Source organism: Branchiostoma floridae, chromosome 1 (assembly GCF_000003815.2).
Source record: "Branchiostoma floridae strain S238N-H82 chromosome 1, Bfl_VNyyK, whole genome shotgun sequence".
Lineage (NCBI taxonomy): Eukaryota > Metazoa > Chordata > Leptocardii > Amphioxiformes > Branchiostomatidae > Branchiostoma > Branchiostoma floridae.
The window spans coordinates 27,792,168-27,817,214 of NC_049979.1; the positions used below are offsets into that span (position 1 = coordinate 27,792,168).

At 40.9% G+C, this 25,047-nt stretch overlaps 1 protein-coding gene across 4 annotated transcripts in view; it reads right to left on the reverse strand.

Moving 5' to 3' along the window:
- Nucleotides 1–522: 522 nt before the first annotated feature.
- LOC118418873 (WASH complex subunit 2-like) overlaps nt 523–25,047 on the reverse strand; it is a 29,026-nt gene continuing 4,501 nt past the window's right edge. The window contains exons 9-34 of one of the 4 annotated variants that reach the window (XM_035824992.1): nt 23,098–23,181; nt 22,293–22,388; nt 21,733–21,847; nt 21,225–21,326; nt 20,685–20,791; nt 19,688–19,775; nt 18,773–18,832; nt 17,946–17,995; nt 17,387–17,498; nt 16,344–16,492; nt 13,952–14,167; nt 12,403–12,636; nt 11,704–11,795; nt 11,196–11,358; nt 10,490–10,654; nt 9,442–9,564; nt 9,019–9,132; nt 8,303–8,459; nt 6,778–6,854; nt 6,361–6,438; nt 4,695–4,820; nt 3,944–4,141; nt 2,991–3,348; nt 2,540–2,577; nt 1,902–2,097; nt 523–1,334 (exon numbers count right to left, since the gene is read on the reverse strand). In XM_035824992.1, coding sequence (XP_035680885.1) covers nt 1,186–1,334; nt 1,902–2,097; nt 2,540–2,577; nt 2,991–3,348; nt 3,944–4,141; nt 4,695–4,820; nt 6,361–6,438; nt 6,778–6,854; nt 8,303–8,459; nt 9,019–9,132; nt 9,442–9,564; nt 10,490–10,654; nt 11,196–11,358; nt 11,704–11,795; nt 12,403–12,636; nt 13,952–14,167; nt 16,344–16,492; nt 17,387–17,498; nt 17,946–17,995; nt 18,773–18,832; nt 19,688–19,775; nt 20,685–20,791; nt 21,225–21,326; nt 21,733–21,847; nt 22,293–22,388; nt 23,098–23,181 — 3,447 coding nt within the window. In that variant the 3' untranslated portion in view covers nt 523–1,185. The remainder of the gene's footprint in view (nt 1,335–1,901; nt 2,098–2,539; nt 2,578–2,990; nt 3,349–3,943; nt 4,142–4,694; nt 4,821–6,360; nt 6,439–6,777; nt 6,855–8,302; nt 8,460–9,018; nt 9,133–9,441; nt 9,565–10,489; nt 10,655–11,195; nt 11,359–11,703; nt 11,796–12,402; nt 12,637–13,951; nt 14,168–16,343; nt 16,493–17,386; nt 17,499–17,945; nt 17,996–18,772; nt 18,833–19,687; nt 19,776–20,684; nt 20,792–21,224; nt 21,327–21,732; nt 21,848–22,292; nt 22,389–23,097; nt 23,182–25,047) is intronic. The other 3 variants (XM_035825001.1, XM_035825007.1, XM_035825013.1) reach the window with 3 other exon arrangements.

The window sequence follows — 25,047 nt, forward strand, 5'->3', positions numbered from 1 at the left end:
CTTTCCATTCCTTGCTAAACAACCTTTCCAACCATACCAAGCTTGTCAGGCCAGAACTTGAAGCCTAAGCTACAATCGCGTTATTAAGTCATCCCCCTACCCGGTGCCGTGACAGGCGGTGTTAAAAAAAAAAAAAAAGAGCTAGCGGTTGCGCCTAAACAGAGCCCATATACTCAAGAATATCTCGAGAAGGAAGTATCACAACATTTTTCGGTTTTCATCTTTCCATTCCTTGCTAAGCAACCTTTCCAACCTAGTAGAGTCCGTACCCCCAAAGGTGTCCGTACCCCCAATGGTGTCCGTACCCCCAGTAGTGTCCGTACCCCCAGTAGTGTCCGTACCCCCAATGGTGCCCGTACCCCCAGTAGTGTCCGTACCCCCAGTAGTGTCCGTACCCCCAATGGTGCCCGTACCCCCAGTAGTGTCCGTAACCCCAATGGTCAATGGTGCCCGTAACCCCAGTAGTGTCCGTACCCCCAATGGTGCCCGTACCCCCACCAAGAAAAGTAACAAAACATAGTATCATAGCCAACAATTCTTAGATTTATTCATTCCTGTTTTCAACCTCAAAATTGACACTAGTTTTAGGCTCTATTCATGATGCAAAAAAAACATGAAAGCAAAAATTTGTAATGCAAACTTCATTTACCTACTCTGAAATTGGATTATGCTTTTTATTGTCATAAGTATATCATTAGTGGAAAAAACTATGGGAATTTCATCTCCCCTGATGCTGTTGTTGTGATCCTGTCACTTTTAAAGGCTACCACTACATGACGTTTCTTTCCATTTTCCGTATGTTCTCTCACGTGGACCATCATTGGATGGGAACAAACTTTTTTTTTATATCAAGCAAAAAAAACAATGGATAGGTGCTATCCATAAATCAACTTTCTGTGGCCTTAATCATTAGTATAAATTTGACAAGTTATCAAGTCGTACATGCCATCAAAATTGGTATTGCTATGGAATTATTTACATTATCATGTTACAACACAGTTGCCTTGCACTGTTGCTGCTATCACATACAATGTACAATGTACTGTACATGTACCTCACCATATTGAGAGGATCTGCTGACAAAAAAACTATCAATTTGTAAATCGAACCTGGCATTCATATTGAATTATTTACATATGATTTCAAAACATAAGCCGTATTGTATAAGTTATAACCCTGCAGTTACTATTTTTGCATCGCATTGAGAGGATCTGCAAAGATGTCTGTTGTGTCGTCATCAAAGATATTTCCCTGCGGTTCAGTCTTCTTGGCTGGCTTTTTCTTGGGTTTGGACTTCTTGGGTGCACTACTGCCTGCCTCCGCAAATATGTCATCTAGGAAAATGATACACTAGTGAGGACAGGATTCTAAAGAGCCGACAAACATAATGACAAGAGTCAGACATTTCAGATAGCTTCCTCTATCATTCATCAGCCACAATCGGTGTGGCAAAGTACTGCAAATGCAGACATGAGGTGGTTTGCACCTCCAAACATTTTTGTTTTGTCTTCTCCCTGCCTACTCCCTTGTCAAAGTGCTAGATGTATGTTACATAATACTTTATATGGTTAAATACATTTGATCATGCCAGCACTGCAGAAAGCAATTGTTCTGTCTCTTCATCGATTAAATCAATTTTGTTGTTGAGAAGGGTATGAAAGCCCCTTGTGGACTGCAAAAAGTCTGTTGCTGATTGGTTGCTTAGCAGTTGGTCTTAACAATGTGTAAAGTGGACTGGACTGTTTCGATGTGACTTCTGAGCGCCTGTGCAAGGTAGTTGCCAGGCCAGGTTTGACTGTACCTCACAGTGGCTTTTTTATTAGATACTAATTCATTAGGGAATAAATAACATACAGTAACTGGTTCAAGGCTTTAAAAAGAAAGGCATACATTGTACTTACCCACATCATCCTTGAATAGGCCTTTGCTTTTGCTTGCGGCCTTGGTTGTCTTTTTCTTCTTCTCCTTGGGCTTGGTGGCAGGAATATCAGCAAAGATGTTCGTGTCATCAGAAAACAGGCTACTCTCTGGGGTTACTGCTTTGTACTTCTTGGGTTTTGCACTGGCGCTGGCTGCTTCAGTGGCAAAGATGTCATCCTGTGGACAAAAGAAACAGAACGTCAGCCATAAACCATAAATTATTATAACATGGTACTAGCATTGTAGCATTGGTTGCATATTTGTACAATTATTCTTGTTCACATCAAACTGCATCTAGATAAGAGGCAGCTTAAAAGATATCAAGGAAGTCGTTCCTTTGTTCAGAAATCCTCTTTGGAAGTTGCAGTTCCAGAGCAAGCCACTAGGAGGCCCAAACCTAGATCACTTCGTCCTTCCTTGCATGCATTCAAACTTATCTGCCACCAAGAAATCAAGACCATAGCACTTCCAAAAGATACAAAAGCTGGAACTTGCTGAAGTACCAACGTCACGTACAACAATGTACCAGGGGGCCCAAAATAGACCTACACATGTATGGGTTTACAACACCGACAGGGAATTCAAGAATTGCTAAAGACAAAAATAGTATTGACTGTACCTCTGGCATCTCCCCTAGTTTCCCAGTCTTCTTGGGAGCTGTGATTGAACAAGAAATAAAGAAAGAATTCATCACTGGGTACCAGATCTGGTCCTCTGCATTTATAATTATATGTACATTGTGTAAGCAATGTTGGAGACTGCATATCAGACTGGAAAAAGACACTACCTTTGTCCATATAGAGAAGTTCACACTGCTTATTGTGAGGATAGTTGTACATGTATTGAAACGATAGTCATCATTTGATTTATCTATCTGTTAATGGAGAAAAACTGTTTCTATTAATACTTTCATCAAGATGCTGCTAAATCAATGTCCAACAAAGTTTTTCACAAACACAATATACAACGATGTTCTTTTGACTTGAATGTTACATTTTTATATGATGGTCCTCCTGCTGACTTTCTATGGGAAGTATGCACTAGCTCTACTTTCTACTTGGCTTGCTTACCTGTAGTTTTACTAGATGCAAACAAGTCATCGTCATTGCCTGCTGACTGGTCACTGCTCCTTTCCTCTTGTTTTGTCTTGGCGGCTGAAAACAAGTCAGCCTCAGAGGCTTTTCCACTAGTACGGTTAGCACCGGTTACTCCTTCAATTTGTGCAGTTCTTGTTGAGGCTGAAGAAAATAAATCGTCACCCTCTATACTTCCTTTTGTAGCACTTGCCACTGGGGCTGACCCAAAGAGGTCTTCATCTAATGAGACTTTTGATGGTGCTGGCTTTGTAGACTTCTTGGAACTGCTGAAGATGTCATCCAAGGCATCCGGCTCATCCTTGCTGGTCACAGCAGATGCAACAGGCTTGTCCTAATGAATAAAATAATATATCCATCACCTTTAGCCTGTCATTTGTTCAGAGATGCGTATTGATTGTTCAGCAAAATTAATGTTCACATGTTTGTTGTGTACTGGTTTGAATAAAGTTCCTATACGGTCAACATGCGGCTCTTTTCTGAAGATGTGGCATAAGTGTGAACGGTTGGCTTGAGGTTATCCGTCCCCACATACTCTTTTGATTATTAAGCAAAATTAGTTTCCTCAGCAAAGTAGCCAGTCCTTTGCGGTTTTCTAGTAGGGCTAGCTTTTACGTTTTGGAGGAGCACTGGTTCCTTATTTTCAAAATGAGCTACTGCCAGGAGAGGGAGTTCACATGCTGGTCCTTTCCCAACATTAGAGACCCTTAGCCCATGTTGACATCGCAAATTGGCAGTACAGCAAAAAAAAAATTAAAGCCAGCACAACCTGAAGGAAGCGGAAACCCTTCCTCAAAACTGCCCTGAATGGAGACTGCTTGCTGCCCAGACGTGGCAGGATCTACATGTAAGTCTGACTCAGTAAAGCTAGGTAAAAGTACATTTTTGTGTACTCTCAATTGTATCTTTATCTTCTGCAATTAGTGTACCTTGGCTGTAGTTTCTTCCTCAGCCAGAGGATTGTCCTTCCCAAACAGGTTGGCTGGGGTGCTGGTTGGTGGAAGGAGGGAAGAGCTGGGCTCTGAAGGGGAGTCTGGGGATACTGTACTGTCCACCTGCTGACCTGCGCCGGCCCTTCTACCTCTCCTTGATGGCAGTCTCCGTTTGGTTTGGATTTTGGCACGATCCTGCAAAGCAGCAATAATGAAGTGTGTGAATTTGATAACAAATCAATCACAGTAATTGTACCTGTCATCAGTACATTATTACCTCCATGACAATGGAGGTATTGTTTTCTGTGTGTATGTCTGTCTGTCTGCCATGGCTTGCAAAAAATAGTTTTGCAAGCCATGGATATTTGGTATGTTGGTAAGTTTTTTGGGTAAGACAAAAGTCAAGGTGGATTATGGGCCTTGCAGCCTTCATGGTATTGCAGTGTCACTTCCTGTTTTTGTATTTTTTGTCCTAGACATGCTGCAGACTTTATTTTTCAGCGACATCTCCAGAAAAAGTGGTGTACATGTAGGTTTGGGGACCTTTTTTGTACAAACTTTCAAGAGGAAAACTGAAGAAAGGACTAGTGGATTTTAATGATTTTGGGCATCTAGGTAGCTTAGATGGGACTGACTTAAAAATACAAATGACACAAAAAAACATAACTGTCTTGAAAAGGTAGTAAAAAAAACAACAACAAAGGTTGGTGTGCATTAATCAATAATCAGACTGGTGGTAAGACTTTACCTTGCTCAAGCTCTCTAAAGTCTTTGTCTGCATGGGCTGGTCAAATGAAACAGGTACAGACTCTTCTTCTTTCACAGGTGGGGCAGCACCTGGCAGCATGGCACTGGGGTTGATGGCAAGACTGGCCTGTAAATACATGTAGTCAATAATGTTAATCCTCTCCAGCAGAACATTGTAACAAAACACAGAGAATACCTGAGTGTGTGTTCAATCTGTTTACCTGTTTGGAATGCATGGTGCCTGCAGAAGATTGATGATTGCTAGAGAACCAATCTTCAAACGTAAATAGGTACATGTAACATGCATTGGCATAATACCGGTCATAAGCCTTATACCGGTCGATTAAAAATAGTGGAACTTAAAGAGATCTACACATGCAACAATAGTTATTTCTGAGGTATGCACACTTCAGACATCTAGGTGTCCGATACATAATTTACAAAGCATCGATAACAATGCATTCGAAGACAACAAGGCCAAAAGTTTTCAGGTCATTTTCGGGGCAGGCGAGCTCGTCGTGGGACAAACACACTGTCACGTTCATCGCCAGATTTGTAGATAATAATCACATGTGCTCACGGCACAAGACGAGCATGATTCAACAGCAATCTTGAATTTCTTTTGGTGACCTACAACTCGTGTAAAAGTGTGAGGAACCGTTGCATTATCGCCCGGATCTACGGCTGAATGGGTCAAATTGAACGTACGCCGCCATTTTCCCGCCATTTTTAATGCTACGGCCAGCAGTAAAGTTTTACGTCATAGCGGTTGTGACGGACCAAAATTAAATGAAAATTCTTGTCAGTATACGCCCATTTTCTCATGACTTTTTGTATGCTCATGCAGATTTTTGTTTTGTGCAACTACTAACAGGAAAGAAAGGAACAACAGAGGATGTATAAAGGTACATAGCGGCAGTTAATTGTGCCGTGTTTCGTTCGGCCGGTATAGTGCACCCCCTTCCAACCACGCGCCCGTTCTCCGTGCAATTCCGCGGTGTGTTCCAATTATGATATTATGTTTTTAGCAGGACCAGAGAGACAAAATAATTTACACAGAAGAAGTGGCAAAGGTAAGCTGTAACAGCAACATGTAACTGGAGAAAATGATGCATTGATCATTTGCCAAATTAGCATTGCTTGAGAAATTGCAGTAAACCGACCGGTATTATGCCAATGGATGTTATCACACTATTCCTTTTCAACTACAAATGTAGTACAAATACTGTGCTGCTCAGATGAGACATCAGGGCTAGATTTCGATTCTGGGAATAGGACCACTGGTGCACCCCTCCTTTGGATGCACAGAAAAATTTGGGTGCACAATTATGGTGCAAGATAGAGTAAGCAAAACATAGTTACAAAGCCTAACTCTGTTCTGAACTTGAATTGTATACTGGTGTAGAATAGTACATTTAACCTATCAAACCTACACTAATATCCAGGTGCACCCACAGTCAAAAGTTTTGGGTGCACAAAGGTGGACATGAAACCAGTAGTTTGAGCCCTGGACAGATGGACCCAAAATCGATCAGTTACAACATGCAATACATGTACTTTGAAAATGAAAATTGTCTAGCTCACCTGCTATACAAGCATCAGGATACATGTAGTATATCAATCATTACAAAATGTGTGCTCAAGTGCTCTACTGTACTGTACTGTACCTGCAGTTTCCCAATAGCTGAGGATGCCTGCCTCCCTTTAGGAGGCCTCACAGACTTGAACCCTTCAGGCTTCACAGGCTGAACAGCAGAACCACAGCACATACAGCATGCAGGGGAATGGAGGAAGCCATGACACATAACACGTGCACCAAAAATACACATCACATCACATCACATTGCAATTTAAACAACACTTACATGTACAGCAATGCACACTACACAAAATCTAATATTCAAGCATATCTAAGCATTTGTAAAGATTGCATATCACTAAAGAATGATGAAAGAATAGTTTGCCATAAAAACTATTTCGCGCCATGTCACTACATTACAACATCAAGCTTAATGGCTTTTGCTCTTAAAACAAATGGAAACTACTTGATTATGTGTTTCCTTTTCTTGAGCCTAGCTTCTCACCGTTTTTTCTTCAGTTAATGATGGCAAAGGCTCTTCAGAAACTGGAGAGGGAGATGGTTGATCACCGAGTAGGGGGTCTGCAAGGAACACATCAGAAATAGGACTTGAAGTTCAGCTTTTGCAATTCAAATAGCCTTATATTTTGTTACGATCATGATCATGATTATTTTCCTGGAATTTGGAAACAAAGAACTGAGGAGTGTGCCGTTCAGTGTCGCCAGGTGGGATGGAAAAAGTACAAGGAAGATCTATGATCAATCAATATGACCACAAGTCTCCATTGGCAGCGGGTGCAGTCACCTACTCCCTCCCCCCTACAAAAAAATATGTTGGGGGCTGGCATGTCCTGTTACAAGCCAAACTGAAACCCTTGTGTATTTTTTCACAAATAGTCTACCTCTCCAGAAGTACAGTCAAACCTGTCTATAGCGGCCACTCAAGGGACTGGTCAAATTTGGCCACTATAGAGAGGTGGCCACTATAGAGAATATGCTAATTAATTGACCACAAGCAATAAGTTACACATGGTTTTAGTACCCACTGATCTCTATTCACATAATACAGTACTGTACATGTACTGCAATGATTTTTACACTATATGTATTAAGAAAACAAAAGCTATAAAAAGTTCTAAATGTTCTACAGTTGATATTGTCTGAAGAGACCGGTATCGTCATATTTCTTTGATCTTTCGTCTTGTATCCTTTGATACTTCGCCATCCGTGTGTTCCCGCTCGCGTTCACACGTCAGATTCGCCCATTATGCTAATGTGGTACTCACAAGAAAAGTCACGTCATTTTAGACTTATCTCTTGACAAATGTAAGAATACAATCCACCATAGTCTGAAGTTCATATCATTTTGTCTTTGTAACAATTATTTAGAAATTTTCGTGATGTAAATTAACCTAAGCGACACTGTGTATTAGAACGTAACTTTAGCACAATTTACCTCCGTAATATTATCGGTGTAGTCTATTGACCTTATATGACCTCGTTTGTCAGCAGGTATGAGTAGCGCCAGTTTACGAAGTTTTGTTTGGAAAATAAGTCAAAGAGGTTTTAAATCCGGCGTAGGGTGACGATATGGCCGCTGTATATGGCCGAACGCGTGCCGAAACATAGACCAGCGGTCCGCGTGGCCGTAATCGGCAGTGTTTTTGTACCTGCGGGACCGGAAATCGTGTGGCCGTGGCCGCGTTGGACAGGTGGCCGCTAAGCCTATTTCTTAATTATTACGAATCCAAGGGACCGACAAAAAGTGGCCACTATGGGTAGGTGGCCGTTATGTAAAGGTGGCCGCTAATACAGGTTTGACTGTATTTGCTATTATCATAAAAGTGAAGTATACCAACATATATGTAAATGAGCTTCAGTCTTTCAGAGCTAACTGACAGTAATATCTAGCATATCATATTTCTCGTTTGTATCTCATAGCTATGAAGGAACATCATCTCTTGAGTTACAAACTCATGTAATTCTACTATATTATGCACGAGCAACAATCCATGAACGCTGTTCCTCACCAGATGCTGCTTCCTTTTTCTCAGCTGACTGTTTCTTCTTCAGCAGTGCTGTGGGGTCCATGCCACCAAACATAGACACTGCTCCAGCCAGTTTCTTTGGTTTCTTCTCTTCAGGTGCAGACAGAGGCTCTGACTTAGATGGCTCTGGTACTGGGTCCTTTGGGACAAAGCAAGGAATGGATTTGACTATTATAGGATTGAATGTTGGAGATTATGTTGCTTTTCTCTTTCTGAGAGGATATTTAGTGCAAACGGCCCCCATAAGAACCAATGCAATAGTTATGAGAAGACAGATGCAAGTTGTGGTTAATGATGGAAACTTGTAATATTTCATTATTTGAACAAACGTCTGCCAATCAAGTCCAACTTACAAAAGTATGAAACTCATGAAAGAAAATAAACATGCAACTGAGTGGTTCATAAATTACACTTCAATGGTCACAACTGGGCCAATAATTGTTATATGCAGGTAACTAGGCATATAGGCTGCCAGACCATTGCAATTTTGTAAACTCCTTACAATTCAGATCCCATGTTATTTTTCTATTGATCAACAAACGACAGTATGTTTCACTCTAGCAACCAGATTCCCTGGTTGAGAAGAGAGAGTAGTGGCCCTATAACCCATGGATGACTTAAGATATTATATTATAACTTTGGATGTCTCAATGTTGCTTCTATCTAACAAGCAGCATCCCCTTGTCATTCTCACCCACCTGTTTCTGTGTTGATGATTTTGAGGAAAACAGGTCACCATCATCATCATCCCCAAACATGTCTCCCCCGGCAGGTTTGGCCTTCTCTTCCTCTGTGTCATGTTTTGGTGCAGGCTGGTGGGAGGGATGCAATATCTTATCAACTGTTTAATCTGTATTCTAAGAACTAAAAATAATGGGGCAATGACTCAGATCAGAGGTACATGTAGCATGGTACAATATGATAAAGATGTTTTAAGAAAAACAGTTACGTCAATACTGCTTTGAAGACTTAGAACACCAATGCTCATAGTCATAGAACACAAATTCTCACAATAGAGGTGGGACAGGAAGCAAATATGGACTGGTCTGACCTGAAATGAGATGTTCCCTGAGGCATGGTTTTGCTCCTGGACGGAAACAGAATGTCAGAAGTACATGTACCTTGGAAGAGCTTGATGAGCTGAAGAGGTCCACCTCAGGTGTCTCCTCCTGTCCCCCAAACAGCACATCCTCGTCTGCAAACAGACTCTTGGCCTGTTTTGCGGGCTTGTCTTGTTTTTTTGGCTGCAGAAAAAAAAGTAATTAATTTTCTTTGTATTTTCTCCACATAAACTGAGTAACCTCTGACAGATGCATACAAACTATAGGGTCGATAGGTAAGGATTCTCTTTCTATCTTCTTGTCTATTTAGATTTTGACCCAACAAATCAAGTAAGGCAAATTACTGTAAATTAAACTGAAATTCTTCAGGTACTGGTATTTTTGACATCATAATTCAAATTGTACAAATGTCATGTAATTTTACAGATATGAATTGCACAAACACAAGTATATTGATAAACTGAACAAAGAGGTACGCGGTTTACTACACATCCTTACATCAACTCCTCAATGCCTTGATCTCTCAACAGAGTGCAAAACACAGACAGTTTGTTTTGTATTTCACCACTCTGATAATGTCAGATCAACGATTTTATGTCCCCTGCCAATGACTGACAAAAAAAGTCACTGGGGTCGGCAGGTTGTTGCTGGGGTCAGTCAGATAACTTGAAACACAACATATTATTTGCTTGGCCTAACCTTGGTTGTACATTTTTTGTTATACTGCCCTAACAACATAGAACTCATCTTTTTGGCAATCTACAGAATCTGCTAGGTAATACTCTTGACTTCAACAGTTTATCCGAATCAACTCGCATCCATCTACTATTAAGGGGTTCACCTTTCCTGTCACATCATACAAACAACAGTATCTTAATGTTGAACCAGACATATATTGTACATACCAAACACTAATTGCAACCAACTAGTAACCCAAATTATTGTTAATAGCTGTGAATTGTTTGTTTTGATATTGTTATCTTATTTGTTCTTGTCAGTTGTTATCTTTTTTTTTGAGAGGTGATGTCAATATTAGCGTACTGCTAGAGTGTGTCACCTCTCTGTCCTGCTTTGTTGATGAATTAAAAAAGATAAAAATAAAAAAAACCTTGGCGTCCTTTTTGACAGCAGGTGAGGAGAACAGTCCCCTGTCCGCCTCATCATCATCATCACCAAACAGCCCCAGGGCAGCAGGCTTCTTGGCAGGAGCAGCAGAGGAGCGCCCACCGCTGTCACTGGAAGCTAGCGAGGCTTTGCCAGAAGAATCGTGGCTCTGAAACAAACATTGAAAGGACTTGAAGCAATCCACACTCGCCACTAATCGTTTTGGCCTATAAATATTGTCCCAAATGTAAAGGAGCATGTCACAAATCATTTCCTATACATGTACAATAGGTACAATCATTTCATATAAATGTAGGTTAGTCTGGATTTACAACTTGTTAAGCTAGCTACAATGTATATTGTAGCAATTTCTTCACCTATGATTTAGTACTTTTGCACAAAAAAGGCTTATCATAGAAACACACCTTGACGAGAAATAAACTGTTCTCTAACTAAAAAGAATTGACTAAGTCACTGGAATGTTCTGAATCACTCTTCAGCCATCTGATCCAAATGCCGTGGACACATGCTTTTTACGCAGGTGTAAAGTCAGCACAGGTTCAAATACGCACGTAGCTGAAGACGACTGAGTGATTCGACTGAAAATTCCAGTAACTTAAAGTCCATTCTTTGAGTTCGAGAACAGAAATGTCTCATTAATGTATTATTCCAAGTTGAACTAGGATTGAACTTTCACACTAGGTACACACCTTAATGGATGCTGAGTCGTCATCTTTCTCATCTTCATCAAACATGCTGATCTGCTTGGGTTTAGGCAGGGCTGCTTTAGATCCTTCCCCCTCCTTCTTTCCTATACCAAATACATCAGCACCTCCAAATAGGTCCACCCCTCCTGGTGGCTTCTTCCTACTACTGGGAGTGAGCATGATGACAAAATAAAGAGACAAAGGCATCATCTTGAGTTGCGGAAGAGGTGATCACAATACATGTTACTGTAATTCACTTTGTCTTCACGGTACCAAACTTTCACGGTCTGAGAAAATCTAACTTGTTCTCGGAACTTAATGTTCACGATGGCAGCAGGTGCGCATAGACAAAGTCTGTGAATTATTTGTTATCTGTAATGATAAGTTCACGTTATAGTCGTCACAGTGAAAACCGTGAACATAAAAGTACAGTGAAAAAATCAGGAATTACAGATAATCCAATTTTTAAATGAGGATGATTCTTAGTGCAATGAAGTGTAACTCTCTGTACCTGCTGTTTGCTTTGACACCAGTACTGAACAAGTCCTGTCCCTCTCCCTCATCCTCAAACAGACCAGAGTTTCCAGTCTTGGTGTCTACAGCCTAGAGTGGCATAGTACATTCAATGTTTTAATAATTATGCACATTTATTGCATCCAGTACTGCTCAATGAATCAGATAATTTGACAAGCATAATGCAGAACTTTTGTGGTTATCGAAAATGAGGTGAAGGTGAATATCATTATATAGGTTATGCCAAGGAGGGCATCATTTGCATGATAAATGCTAACATGCTTTGCTAGCCTGCTTCAGTGAAATAGGACTTTCATCTTTGGGACATATGTGATTTGAATGGAGAAGATCATACACATGCATGTATATAATTTATGGAAATATTGATTAGAAATTCATTTCTGGTAAAATATATGCCATTGGGTATTCTATACATAAGTCACTTACATTGTAGGTTGAGGTTAACATCATCATAAATAAATCATGCAAGTTATGCCATAGTTTCCATTATTCATGAAACAATGATTCTTTGCAAAACTTTTAGAGCTTGTAGCACTCAAGTATCACAAATACATGCAACCATGTATTTTACAAACAGGACTTTCAAGCTGCAGTAACATACCTGTCTTGGTAACTTGGAAACTGAACATAGATTGTTTCAAATACTTTGATAAAGACAAAATCACACAAAACCAACCTGTTTTGGTTCTGGTCTCCTCTCTGGTTCCTTCACAGTTGGAGCGGAGCCACCAAACAGGTCCCCTGATTCGTCTTCGTCTGAAAATAGCGATAGCCCGGCAGCAGGTTTCTTAGGCTGGGGCACAGCCTGAGAGGCAGGCCGCGAGCTGGCTGCCGATTTCTTGGCAGGGACACTGCCAAACAGGTCATCCTCTTCATCATCATCAAACAACATTCCAGACTTGGGTTTGGGCTAGTTGGGACATGCAAATAGTAAATCATTAGTTCTATAGTTCAGCCTTTATGTGGAAAGCAAAATAAAGAATGCATCAATACAGAAATAAGAGTCATTTTTGCTAGTTAAGCTTCATACAATCACTGTACGTACAAGAGCTGGCCAAACACAGATAAAAACAGGTGGTTAACATCATTATTATACAGCCCAGGGCTCGAAACACCACCTGCATATGCACGTTAGTGCAGGTAAAACTGGTGCTGTGCAGGTATTTCTGATGTCTACATGCACCTAACCTGCACTGGTCCATGTACTTGGGTTTATACATAAATGTCCTATGATGTAGGTGTATGTGGATTGGTATTAGCTGCATTGACCGTTACCACCTCCAAAAATATAAAAGAAAAACATTGCAGTGGTACCTGAAAATGTTAGTAATATCCATACTTCCTAAATTCAGAGTGGTGCAGGTACAATTTGTCTGGTGCAGGCAATTTTCAGTGTTACCTGCACTGGTGCAAGTATCCAGAAAAAAGTATTTCGAGCCCTGCAGCCTAATAATATGTACATTCTGGCAATGCAGGCAAAATGAATAGTACATACATGTAGTGTATGGACAGTCCAAATAACTAGTACCAATTCTGTCTAGAAACACTAAAAAATGGCTAAAAAAAGTCTGTACTGTTCAGTTTCTGGTGTTGTTGTAATCCCTGTAGTGCCTAGTGGCAAATAGGTCAGCAACTTTCCTTACTGTTTCTGTAGCAGGGTATATCTTATTTACAGGAAGGGGTTGCTAGTCCTTCTCATTCAATGTGCTCGAGAACACGGCACCCCCATTCAGGGCTCTAGCCAGCTCGACATTTTTTTCCGTCAGCCAATTCCCATTGTCGCAAAAACACTATTCCAGGAATAGAGAGACTGAACTGAGACCTTGAAAAACGGGTTTTAATGAGATTATCGTATGCGCACACATTGTCAACAATCATAACAATAGCAAAACAAACAGTGTGTGGCTTTTACAGCCGTGGACGGCGTCCCCAAGCAGCCTGTAGCTTCCACCAAGGACCTTTATCAGATTTTTGTCCGTCAAAGTTGACGGATTAGTTTTAAAATTTTTCCGTCACACGCAGCAAATTTCCGTCAATTGAAGGAAAAACGGATGCTGGCTAGAGCCCTGCTGGGACTTGAACCAGGGTCTCCCAGTTACCAAAGTTGGAAATTTGGTACAACTGTAAGAGCCATGACAGTTGTACCACAGGGACATCTCTCATGGTGTGATGACTTTGCATATAACTATACTGCATAACTACATAGACAACAACCTTTGTATTACCTGATCAGTAAGAGGAGGTGGCTGAAACATCCTCTCCTTTGGTTCTTCTTCTTTCTTGGATGTTTCTGGCTTCTTTTCTTCCTCTGTATGTACTTTTTCTTCTTCTTCTTCATCGTCCCAGTCTCCTTCGTCGGAAGAATATTTCCTTCTTGCAGCGATGGCCGAGGCAAGTGGATTGGTTCCCGTACCAAACATGGACACTGCACCAGGCGGCAGCTGGAAAAATGTAGAATTTGTTATCCACCATAAAACTATACACATCACTGTGGACTGTGAACTATGTCAGGGCTCGAAATAGTTTTTTCTGCATACTGGCACTGGTGCAGGTAACATTTAAAAATTACCTGTGCCTGACATATTTTACCTGCACCACTCTGAATTTAGGAAGTATGGATCATACTAAAATTGTTCAGGAATCATTGCTATTTTTTGCTTTTATAGCTTATAGGTGGTAACAGCCAATGCAGCTAATAACAATCGAACATCATGGGACGTTTATGTATAAAATCCAGTACATGTTCATAGACAAGTACAGGTAAGGTGCAGGTAGACACCAGAAATACCTGCACAGCTCCAATTTTACCTGCACTAACATGCATATGCAGGTGGTATTTTGAGCCCTGTGTGTAAAATGGGTATCGCCCTGGACTGAGGCATGTTGGCAACAATACTGGCAGCCATTTCAAATACTGTAAATGCAGAAACTTTCTCATTGGTTCAATGTTTGCGGTTTTCGCGGTGGCCGCAAACATTTTTCCATGGCAGTAAGAGACTACAGTGCATGGTGCTACCACGGATGTAAAACCACCGCGAAAAGTCCTTTTTTCCGCTACCACGAAATTAAATCCCCACAAACTTAAATGCATTCACAGTACTCTTAAATGACCTAAATGAATATACCAGATTTCACTCATCTTATACCAAGTGTGGCACACTACATGCTAATACATGTACAAGTGTAGTACCAGATATAAAGGCTTCCCTGTCCTTGGTGCTGAACTATATATAAACCACACCAATCTCTTGCCTCTAGTTATAAAACAACAAACAAACCTGGAAAAGGATGTACTACTTCAGGGCTCGAAATACCACATGCATATGCAAGTTTGTGCATGTAAGATTAGTGTGGTGCAAGTAAGTTTAGACCAAACTTGCACCAGTGCAAGTTACTTTTGTCCTCTAATATCTGACATTAGAAAAAGCTTACAAACACCAAGAATATTATCTGTCATTGAAAGGTAAAAGAAAATAACACTTGATAAAAAAGCCTAAGTTTGTCCATGGAGGTTAGACATCCAGGTAAACAATATTTCAAGACAATTCCATCTCTACAATGCTTAAGATCCCTTTGGTGTTGTCTTACCTTGATTTGCATTTAAGTCACATTTGCATACAAGTTAGTGACTTTGATATGTTCAACTGTTTTTTCCAGTTATATGTACATGTTGTACTTGTAATGAGTTGTTCTACCACTTCATTCCAGCGATTAGTGATGGATGTCAATCGCGAGGCATGCAGTAGAAATCTATGGATCTTATTGAGTTGTAGACATTGGATTGATCTTTAATTAAGCCTAAATTCACCTTTTTTGAAACTGTACAATTTAAAACTAAAAAAAATATGCTAGAAAAACAAATACTTAAAAGTATCCAAACATGTGGTCTTTATGTATCCCCATTTACTCACATACATTTGCAAATTTTCAGAATAGGAGATAAAGAGTTAACAGTTCACTATTTTTGGTTGTGCAAGTAAGTTTCTTTTGGTGCAAGTTACCTTTTGCTCAACTTGCACTGGTGCAAGTTAACTGAAAAGTGTATTTCGAGCCCTGTACTTTTTACAGACTAATTGGCTGCCTTTTCCTTCATTTGACTATTGACTATGTACAATACATGTACATGTACATTGTATTTTTTTTTTTACTTAATGGTCACCACGTAACAAGGCCTGAAGGCCACTCAAGGTTACGGGTTACACGACTGTAACTGTAACAGCATCTCTTCGCCCTAGGTTTAGAAACATCATGATTGAGATTCCCTACCCCTAGTTTTGGCTGGAATGGTTTGATCCGCTCATCTTCGCACATGTGGTGGGTTCTTTAACATGCTTGGGGTGTTGCTCTCCCCGAACACGGGACCTCCATCCGAAGGATGTCATAATCTCCATAATCTCTCCCGAGCAGCCCTCGTAACCCCTGCTTCGCCTATTGGGTCAGTTAGTCCTCACTCATAGTGAGCAATTGGGCTGGTTTCAATCATGATGTTTCTGACGTAGGGCGAAGAGTTGCTGTTACAGTTCCAATCATGTAACCTGTAACCTTGAGTGGCCTCCAAGCCTTGTTACGTGGTGACCATTGAGTAAAAAAAAAAAATCAAAAATAATCTGAGCATACCTTTTTCTTGGCTGGTTCCTCCTCTTGTTTCTTCTCTGCTGCAGCAGGCTTGGCAGGTGCTGACCCCCCAAACAACCCCCCTTCTTCCTCCTCCTCCTCTTCATCCTCACCAAACAAGTCAAAGCCTCCTTTAGGCTTAGCTTTGGGCTCTGGAAAAATAAGTGAAGCACAAATTTGAAAAAAAAAACAGTAAGAAATTCCATAGATAATTATTGAAAATATGTTCATGCTAGGCATACAGTTGGTGAATAAACCTGAAAGCTTTTAGGGTTTCTGTGATTTGATTTTGAAGTAAGGAAAAAGTAGTGTTTGTGTGTGTGTGTGTGGGGGGGGGGGGGGTTGAGTTTGGGATAATGCTAGAGTCACATACTGCTACAATAATGCCTTATAATCATATAATGGACAGCCAGTCAGAAACTGACTTTGCAAGGGAGCTACAGACGGACATGACTTATCTCCAACATATCATACTACTGTGCAATGTATAGTAGACACACATGAAATGATTATAGAGCTTAGAAAAGGAATTAGGCGGCAGGAAACAGGACAAAATTTTTTTGGGGGTGCTTTTGAGAGGTGAAGACGTAACAGCAAAACTGGCGAACATAAAACCACCACAAACTTAGACACATTTACAGTACAAAAAGATATAACTCCGGAAAACCCCCTCCCGGACACAAAATTCGACCTGCCGTGTCAAGTTCAAGCACGACAAGGCCCAAAGTCAATCCTAGGCAACAGGCAACAACTCCTCACCCATGCACCAAAAATCAGCGCAATGGCGCGTATCGTTCCGGACACACAGCGCCAAAAGAGCCCAAAAAACACAAAAAAGGCCACCTTCAATGTCAAGTTCAAGTGCCAGGAGACCCAAAATCAAACCTGAGTGTCAGGCTACCACCACCAACCCACGTACCAAAAATCGTTGTGCTCGCTCCATCCTTTCTTGAGATACAGCGCCCTAAATCCCCAGCTTCCAAAAATTTCCACGCCCCTGAAAACCATACCTGCATACATACAGGTAATCATTGATTGTCACAAACCTTCTTTTTTGAGAGGAGGTGGCTTAGTGGCCCCTCCCACTGAGAAGAGGTCTTCATCATCATCCTCTGCCTCAAACAGCCCACCACTGCTGGCAGCCTTTGGTGCACTAGGCTGTTGGCAAATTTACATAAATGAATAATTACAGCATAGTAAAGCATCTAACAAGTCCTAACTTGCAAAATTAACATACCATTACATGGGGTTAAATCAATATTCATTTGCATATGAAACGTACAAAAGTTCCATACAAAACTGCTAGAGGGCCCAAACCTTCTAAGCAAAGATAGTTATTAGATAGGCAGGTTCACAGGACTATAATGCATACTATAGGAAAATATTTGTGAAAAGTATATAATTACTATATAATATATTGTGACAAAATATGAAGAAAAAAAGTCTGTGGGTGTTGATTGCCTCACTCTAACTAATTTTCATGTCATTTTGCCCCAAAAGAAAAGAGCTGCATGCAGAAAGAGAAGAGAAAAGCATCATGAAAACAGTATATTTCCCTTCCTGATATAGAGAGTGAAATATAAAAAAGGGTCCATTCCCTCTTACCTGCTTGGTGTCCTTAGGCGGACTGGACGCAAACAGGTCATCATCTCCACCTTAGCATGGAAACAGTCAATAAACCAATACAGTATTAGTAGGCATACATATGCATATTAAGGAAATAATATTAATGCAGTGTAAGAGGAAATAAACCATAACCCTACTTACAGCAACAAAGGGTGAGGAAACAGTAGGCTACAAAACGTGCCAACATACTGCAACTTGTGTACCAAATAAACAAACATTACATGGTTAACATCTCTCGTGTTGATAATGTGTGCTACAAGAAGTTAACCTCTAAAAGTGCCACATTGGGGTGGATACCAGTATGAAAGCATTTTTTTCTTGTTTGACCGATAAAAAAAAAAAACAGACCTGAAAATCAGTACTGGATTTTGGACCGAGTAGAAAATGACCAGATTATATCAGCAGGAGTTTGGGTTTCATTCTTAAGTTTTTACAGTCAAACTTTCAATGTTTGCATGAAGACAGGAGTTATTAGAGCCAGATGGTACTCCAAATACATTCCTTTGTAGCAAAATGGACCATTGTTTTGAGTATCACCCATTCACAAATTTTCACAAACAATTAGGTCCAGGTTCAGGACCAGACCTGGACCTGATCCTCTGGACCTGAACCGTACCTGTACCTGAATTTTCTGTACCAGTACCCACCCCTACATGAAGTGCCACACAGTCCAAAACTGATTGTGCTGAACGCAGTAAAAGAAATCAAAGTTGACATGCAGCAGAACCATAATACAGCATGCAGCCTACAGCAAGTGTGGAAGAGGAGAAATTCAACATTGATCACACTTTGCACCAAACATGCACCTTGGAACAACGACACTGCTCCTGCAGGCAACTTTCTTCCACTTCTGGTTTTGGCTGCTTCTGAGGGGTGGCAAAAACTTGCGCAATTACGAATTAAGATTAGCTCCATTGTCATCCAAGCATTCATGTACATGTGTAATTCAATCCAATATACAAAATGCAATTGAATTTGATCGCACATTGAAGGACAATTAGAATGGGGTACGATATAATACTGTAGTAGTAGTAGTCATACGGTGTACTACAGCACCGTTGGGGTTATGCCGCCCCTTACGGGGTGGCATACCAATACCATATAGTGGACTATTAGTACACATACGAGGGGCGTGCAATTAGTAATGGTCCTGACCCATTTCCCATAGCAGGAGATTAATGAAACTTGGCACAGTTATTAGTCTTTCTCTTCATAGGAATCACCCAGAGTTATGCATTTCTCCCATCGTTTGATGCAGCTCTGGACACCGATTTTGTAGGACACCCCAGGTTGGTCCTCCAACTGATGCCTCATCAATGGCACAAGAGGGACGACCAGGTCTGGGAGCTGTTTCCACAGACTTCCAGCCACGTTTGAATTCAGGATGCCAGCGTTTTACAAGGTCATATGATGGGGCATCATCACCATAAGTTTCATTTATTTCATCAAAAGTCTTCTTTGGTGTGCGTCCTTTCAAATACAAAAACCGGATCACTGCGCGACACTCAACTGGTTCCATTTCACACCTGGTCCATTTCGCACCTGACTAAGTTCAAACACCAGTAAATCAGAAACCACAATTAGTTCAGAGCTGTCTTTTGCAACATAACCCATAGAGATATGAATTATTACACATACAAAATTTCATTTAGATCAGACAACTGGAAGTGGGTCAGGACCATTACTTATTGCACGCCCCTCGTAGGTTGGTGGAAATGTACCTTTCTTGGTTGGAGCAGGCTCTGGCTCTGGTTCTGCCTCTGGTTCTTCCTGTTGCACATCATCATCAAACAAACCACCACCACCAGCCTAGGGTACAAAACGGAATTTAGTGATGAACTAAATTATAGTGGATACACAAAAACAATTCTGGGTAAACACATCAATGAAATAACCAGATATTTTTTCTGACATGACTAGCCATGTAGCCTGTACAATATGGGCTTGTGGCCATACAACTCTAAATACATGTAGATAGAACCATTCCCTTAATACGAGAGTCACATATCGTAGCTCAGGATTTTTCGTCACTACGCTGATCAGTCTGAGAGGAGCTCAGTACTCTATGTCACCATGGAAACAAGTTGTCACGGCTTCCAAAACCATGGTAACAGACAACAGGATAAGAATGTCCCCAATTCTCCTGACCTAGAGGTGTTGGTCATCAAGCTTTTAGGGGCATGACAAGTGGAAGGGATGCTAGAAGTCAGCATGATTTAGCCAGGCTGACTGGTGGGGATCCGCCAGTCAATCCGCCATGCAAATTGATGGTGGTCGAATATAGTTCAGGGCCTAAAACTTCAAGATTTTTTTCCTGGTCAAATGGGTAGAAATCCTGGCAGTTTTGAGGTGGGTGTGACAGGGGAGGGTTTCTACTTTCTGATTAGGGCCAAAAAGCTGAGTTTTTGTGGTTGTTAGGGGGTATCAAGTTGGGACTTTTTTGTCCTAGTACATGGCCTCCTCACTGGGTTGTGATGCGGTTTTGAGGTCATGGGTCAATCTTTCAGTTTCCCGGAAGTTTGTGCCGTTAGATTCATGCCGAAATGTGTTTGTTTGGACAGCTGAGATGTCAGGCTTTAAAATGAGGGTATGTTTGTGTGCCAGTAACGCCAGAAAGTTGAGTTATTAACAGTTGCTTTCTCCTCTTTTTGGCATAGGAACCCATTGTTAAGAGGCTGTATATTGAATCACTGGCGGATGCCCTGGTTAGATACCTACCGGAGGATCATCATCAAACAGCCCTCCCCCTCCACTGAACAGTCCCTTCCCACCAAACGGTGAGTCCTCTTCATCTTCCTTTGGAGGAGCACCAAACAGGTCATCTCCTGCAACAAAACACAAAGGACCAGTAAATGATAAATCAAAAACAAAAGAATGAAGCCTTAGTCATAACCCTTGCTTGTAAATATGGCTACATATTGCAAATGCATAATGGAAACACAGGCGCCTTTAAGGACGGCCAGTCCAAATTTACCTAGTAGCAAGTGTGCAGGAGTGCTACAGATGGACAGAACAGTTGACTCGAACACATCATCACACTGTACAACATATAGTACATGTGTAGCTTCAAGGAGCAGGCCAGCAGAAGACAAAAACTTATTGCAATGGTGTTAAGATTGCAATGAAGAGGTCATCACAAAAAACGCTTTTACAGTAGTTGGTAAATGATCATCCAGGAAGAACATCCAAGCAGGACAGGTGAATGGTTGGAACTGTGTTAATCAGGCCTGCAGACGTGCATTTTAAAAGATCTCTTACCTTCTTTTGTCTTGGTTCTCTTCTTTGACTTTGACTTCTTCTCTTTTTTCCCTGTCTTAGATCCTTTACTGGATGTAGACTCTGTCCTCTCCCGTCTTTGCTCTAGTAGGACATCAACATACAATGTTAGAAAAGAACACAACTTACCACTTTGTTGCTCATTATTCATTTTGCAGATAAAACATAGCATTGATCAAAATACCTACTTGCAACCTGCAATTTGCTGAAAGACATTTGAGGTTGCAGGAAGACGTATGTACCTGGGTAGTAGTAATCAATCTTAAATTCACATATAACTTTCATTCTTAAGATGTACACAGCTATGTATGATGCTGTTTTTACCTTTACAAGGCTAGGTTGGTTATAGCAGGGCTAGAACAATGGCTTGAATGTGTATTTACAGAAAGTTTTTCCAGATTACAGAAAGAAAATGCAATTTTGCAGAAAACAGAAAGAAAGAAATTCTGAACACTGCATGGATCAAGAGATACATGTATGTATCGCTGACCTTTCTTTGACTTCCTTTCTTCTTCCAAGTTCTCGTCCTCATCAGATGCAGGCTGAGCCGTGGGGACAGCACCCCCGATCCTGGAGGCAAGCTCTGCAGCAAAACCTCCAGCTTTCTACATGAGCAAACCCAGTACAAGTCTGTTTCAGTCACATCCCTTTGGGTTATTCCATTTCAGGGCTCAAAATACCCCTGCACCTAACTTGTACAGGGCCATGTACTGGGTTTAGTTTTTATTACATGTATATGTTTCATGATGTGCACTTTTAATAGCTAGATTGACTGTTACCACCTATGGAGTATACAAGAAATAATGGCAATGGTTTCTGAACAGATTTTAGCATCCTTTCTAAAGTGGTGCAGGTAAAAGTTGTCTGTTGCAAGTAATTTTCAATGTTAGTATGCAGAAAAAAGTATATCGAGCCCTGCAATTACATGTATTGTATATGCAGACACAGGACAGAATAATGAAATCCTTGAACTTAATCCAACCAACGTTTTGGTGACCACCTGTTACCCAGTAAGAGTAGAATGAGATGACAGTATACACTAAGGTTTACCTGTGGCTGATCTTCCTCTTCTTCCTCCTCTCCAGACTCCTCCTCATCTGATGCTGCTCCACCAAATAAGTCACCTTCTTCTTCACTGTCCTCCCTCTGTGGAGTGAGAGTAGAGTATATTGATATGGGGCCTTATGTCATACCAGGACTGATCTGTATCAACGTTCCATATGGGTGTTCCAGACAGGGTGATATTTTGGGATATCAGAAAGGTACCATGTACTGTCTGTATTCCAAGCAATGTCTGTACCCCTGTAGTGTCTGTACCCCACTAGTGTCTGTATCCCCTGTAGTATCTGTACCTCCACTAGTGTCTGTATTCATTTGTCTGTACCCCTTTTAATTGCCATATCCTTGAATTGTCTGTATCCCTTGAAGTGTCCGTATCCCCTTTAGTGTTTGGACCCTCTGTAGTGTCCGTAGCTTCTGTAGTTTTAGTACCCCCTTTAGTGTCCATACCCCGTTGTGTCCGTACCCCCTGTTGTTTCAGTACGCCCTACAGTGTCCGTACCCCTTGAAGTGTCATTTCTGTACCTGTATTTTAGGTTTATTAATTCTGTCTCTTTAAACTGAGTGAGTCACCTACTGCAAGTTACAAACTAAATTACTCAGAGTCATAGCAGAAGAAATATGGAACACAAAATCAACATGTATGGTGTAGCAGTTTTTTCTAGAATTGTAGCTCTATTTGAGATTCTTTTCCTATTCATCTAGCATTAATCTCAAATAAAGTACACACTGGCAACAACTTGAGGCACCTTTTGGATTTTGAGCGTGCATACTTTAATCAACAAAATATGGTTACCGTTGTACTTACTTGTGGTCTCGTCTTCTTTTGTTTTACAACCTCTTCTTCTGAACCACTTTCTTCTTCTTCAGACTCAGAATACTGGTAAAAGAAGTAGCATAATGATTGTTCCTTTTTAATGTATGATAATCTTTCTACTATCAATATATAACTGGAACTATGCACATCAGTAAATAACAGCTATAATGAACACGAAACATACAGTAATAAGAATTACATGTAGGTTATCAAAAAATACTAACGGCACTGAACTTTAATCCAACACATTCCAACAAATTCTAAACTGAACCATGAATAAACAAGCGGGCTTTAGCGCATTCTGGAAACTGTTAAGTGCATTGTTTACTATGTTTCCCCGGCCATTGCTACACATGCATTGGTCAGCCACTTTCTGTTGTGTCGCGAGAAAATAACATTTCAAAGACAGTGTAACTGATAGCAAGTCCTTTGGGATTCTATTCCCAGTGGAACTTTAATCCAACACAATAATATAACAATGCTGTTTATCTATGGATTTCATATTTACAACGACAAATTTGTATCAATCGGCAGGCACTTACTCAAGGTTAAATTGGCAAATCGGCATGTCAGTAAACTGCTGATAGCAGCGATCAAAACACGGCCCGAAAATACATCAACCAGCGGCAAATCCGTTCTGCTGTTCCACTACACAGTTATGACGTTCTATCAAACTTTTCATCCGTTGTTTGGTCAGCAAATGGTGGCAAAATACGTTGTTTGTGAATGGTTCCCAAAAAATATCCCCGCAAAACACAGTACAAACTCCCTACAGCACGTCCCCCATGTGGGGCTGTGATGGTATCGCCAGTGAGATCCGTCCTACTGGCCTTTGGATGTGATCACTTTCAAAAATAGGGGTGAAGGGGCGTGCTGAAATATGATTCAAAATGGCGCGTGTTCGGATTTCCACTGAATTTGTGTAACAAAGCCTGGCCCTGTACTTTAAAGAGGGATACTTCAAGGCATGTTGGTTGTGTTGGATGGACAGTTTATTGATATTTCACTATATTTACTGTGATGATGATTGTGTAATGTGAGGACGAAGAGTAGGGTTGCTTGAAATTACAATCGCTGCCCTCTTCCCACGGCTTGATTAACAGCATGAAAACATACCAGAAGATTGATTAACTTTTCGCTGCAACATGCGATCTTTGTGAGCTCAAACTTACAAGGTTTTAAGTCGTATACCTTACTGGTCTTGTAAGGCACTCAAAAGAATTTGCAAACCGGAGCTAGTTTTTGACTGACAGATGGGTTCTGAAAAGTGTTGGATTAAAGTTGCGTTGGATTAAAGTTCAGTGCCGTTAGTCATTATTTGATAGGATTTCACAGTCAAAAATCTAACTTTAAGCTCAGACTAGGCACAATTTCAGGGTGATGGGTTTGAGGCACCTCCTTAAACACTCAATCCCCATTTTATGTCCCATCTGAAAGACAGGTGCAGCCCCAACCGTGTCTTCTAGTTACCAATTGGAAATATTGGAACCAGGAGCTCAACTGTGAGGCTGTTACCATCACATTATCGATTTGGCGAAAATCGATCGGACGACGATTCTGCGGCAATTGCCCGAGCCTTGCTTATAATAATAAATTTATTGCACAACAATTGTACAAGGTACAAAGTATGGCTTATATGTGACAGGGACGTTTTTCAGGTGAAAAATACGTGCAACCCTCTGTCGATCTTAAATATGGCCGATCTTCGGCCGATCTTCCATCGATACGCCCGAAGATCGTGGATTATGTGACAGGGGTATGAGGACTGCAACCCTTTCCAGTAGCGTGCATGTTGGGCGACCAACACAGCCGGAATCAAACTCACGGCTCCAAGTTCCAGAGGCAGGGCTGCTAACCACTGGGCTATTCACACTATCTATTAGTAAAGATTTGCTTTAAGAAGTTCTAGTAATAGCAGACAAGGTGTAA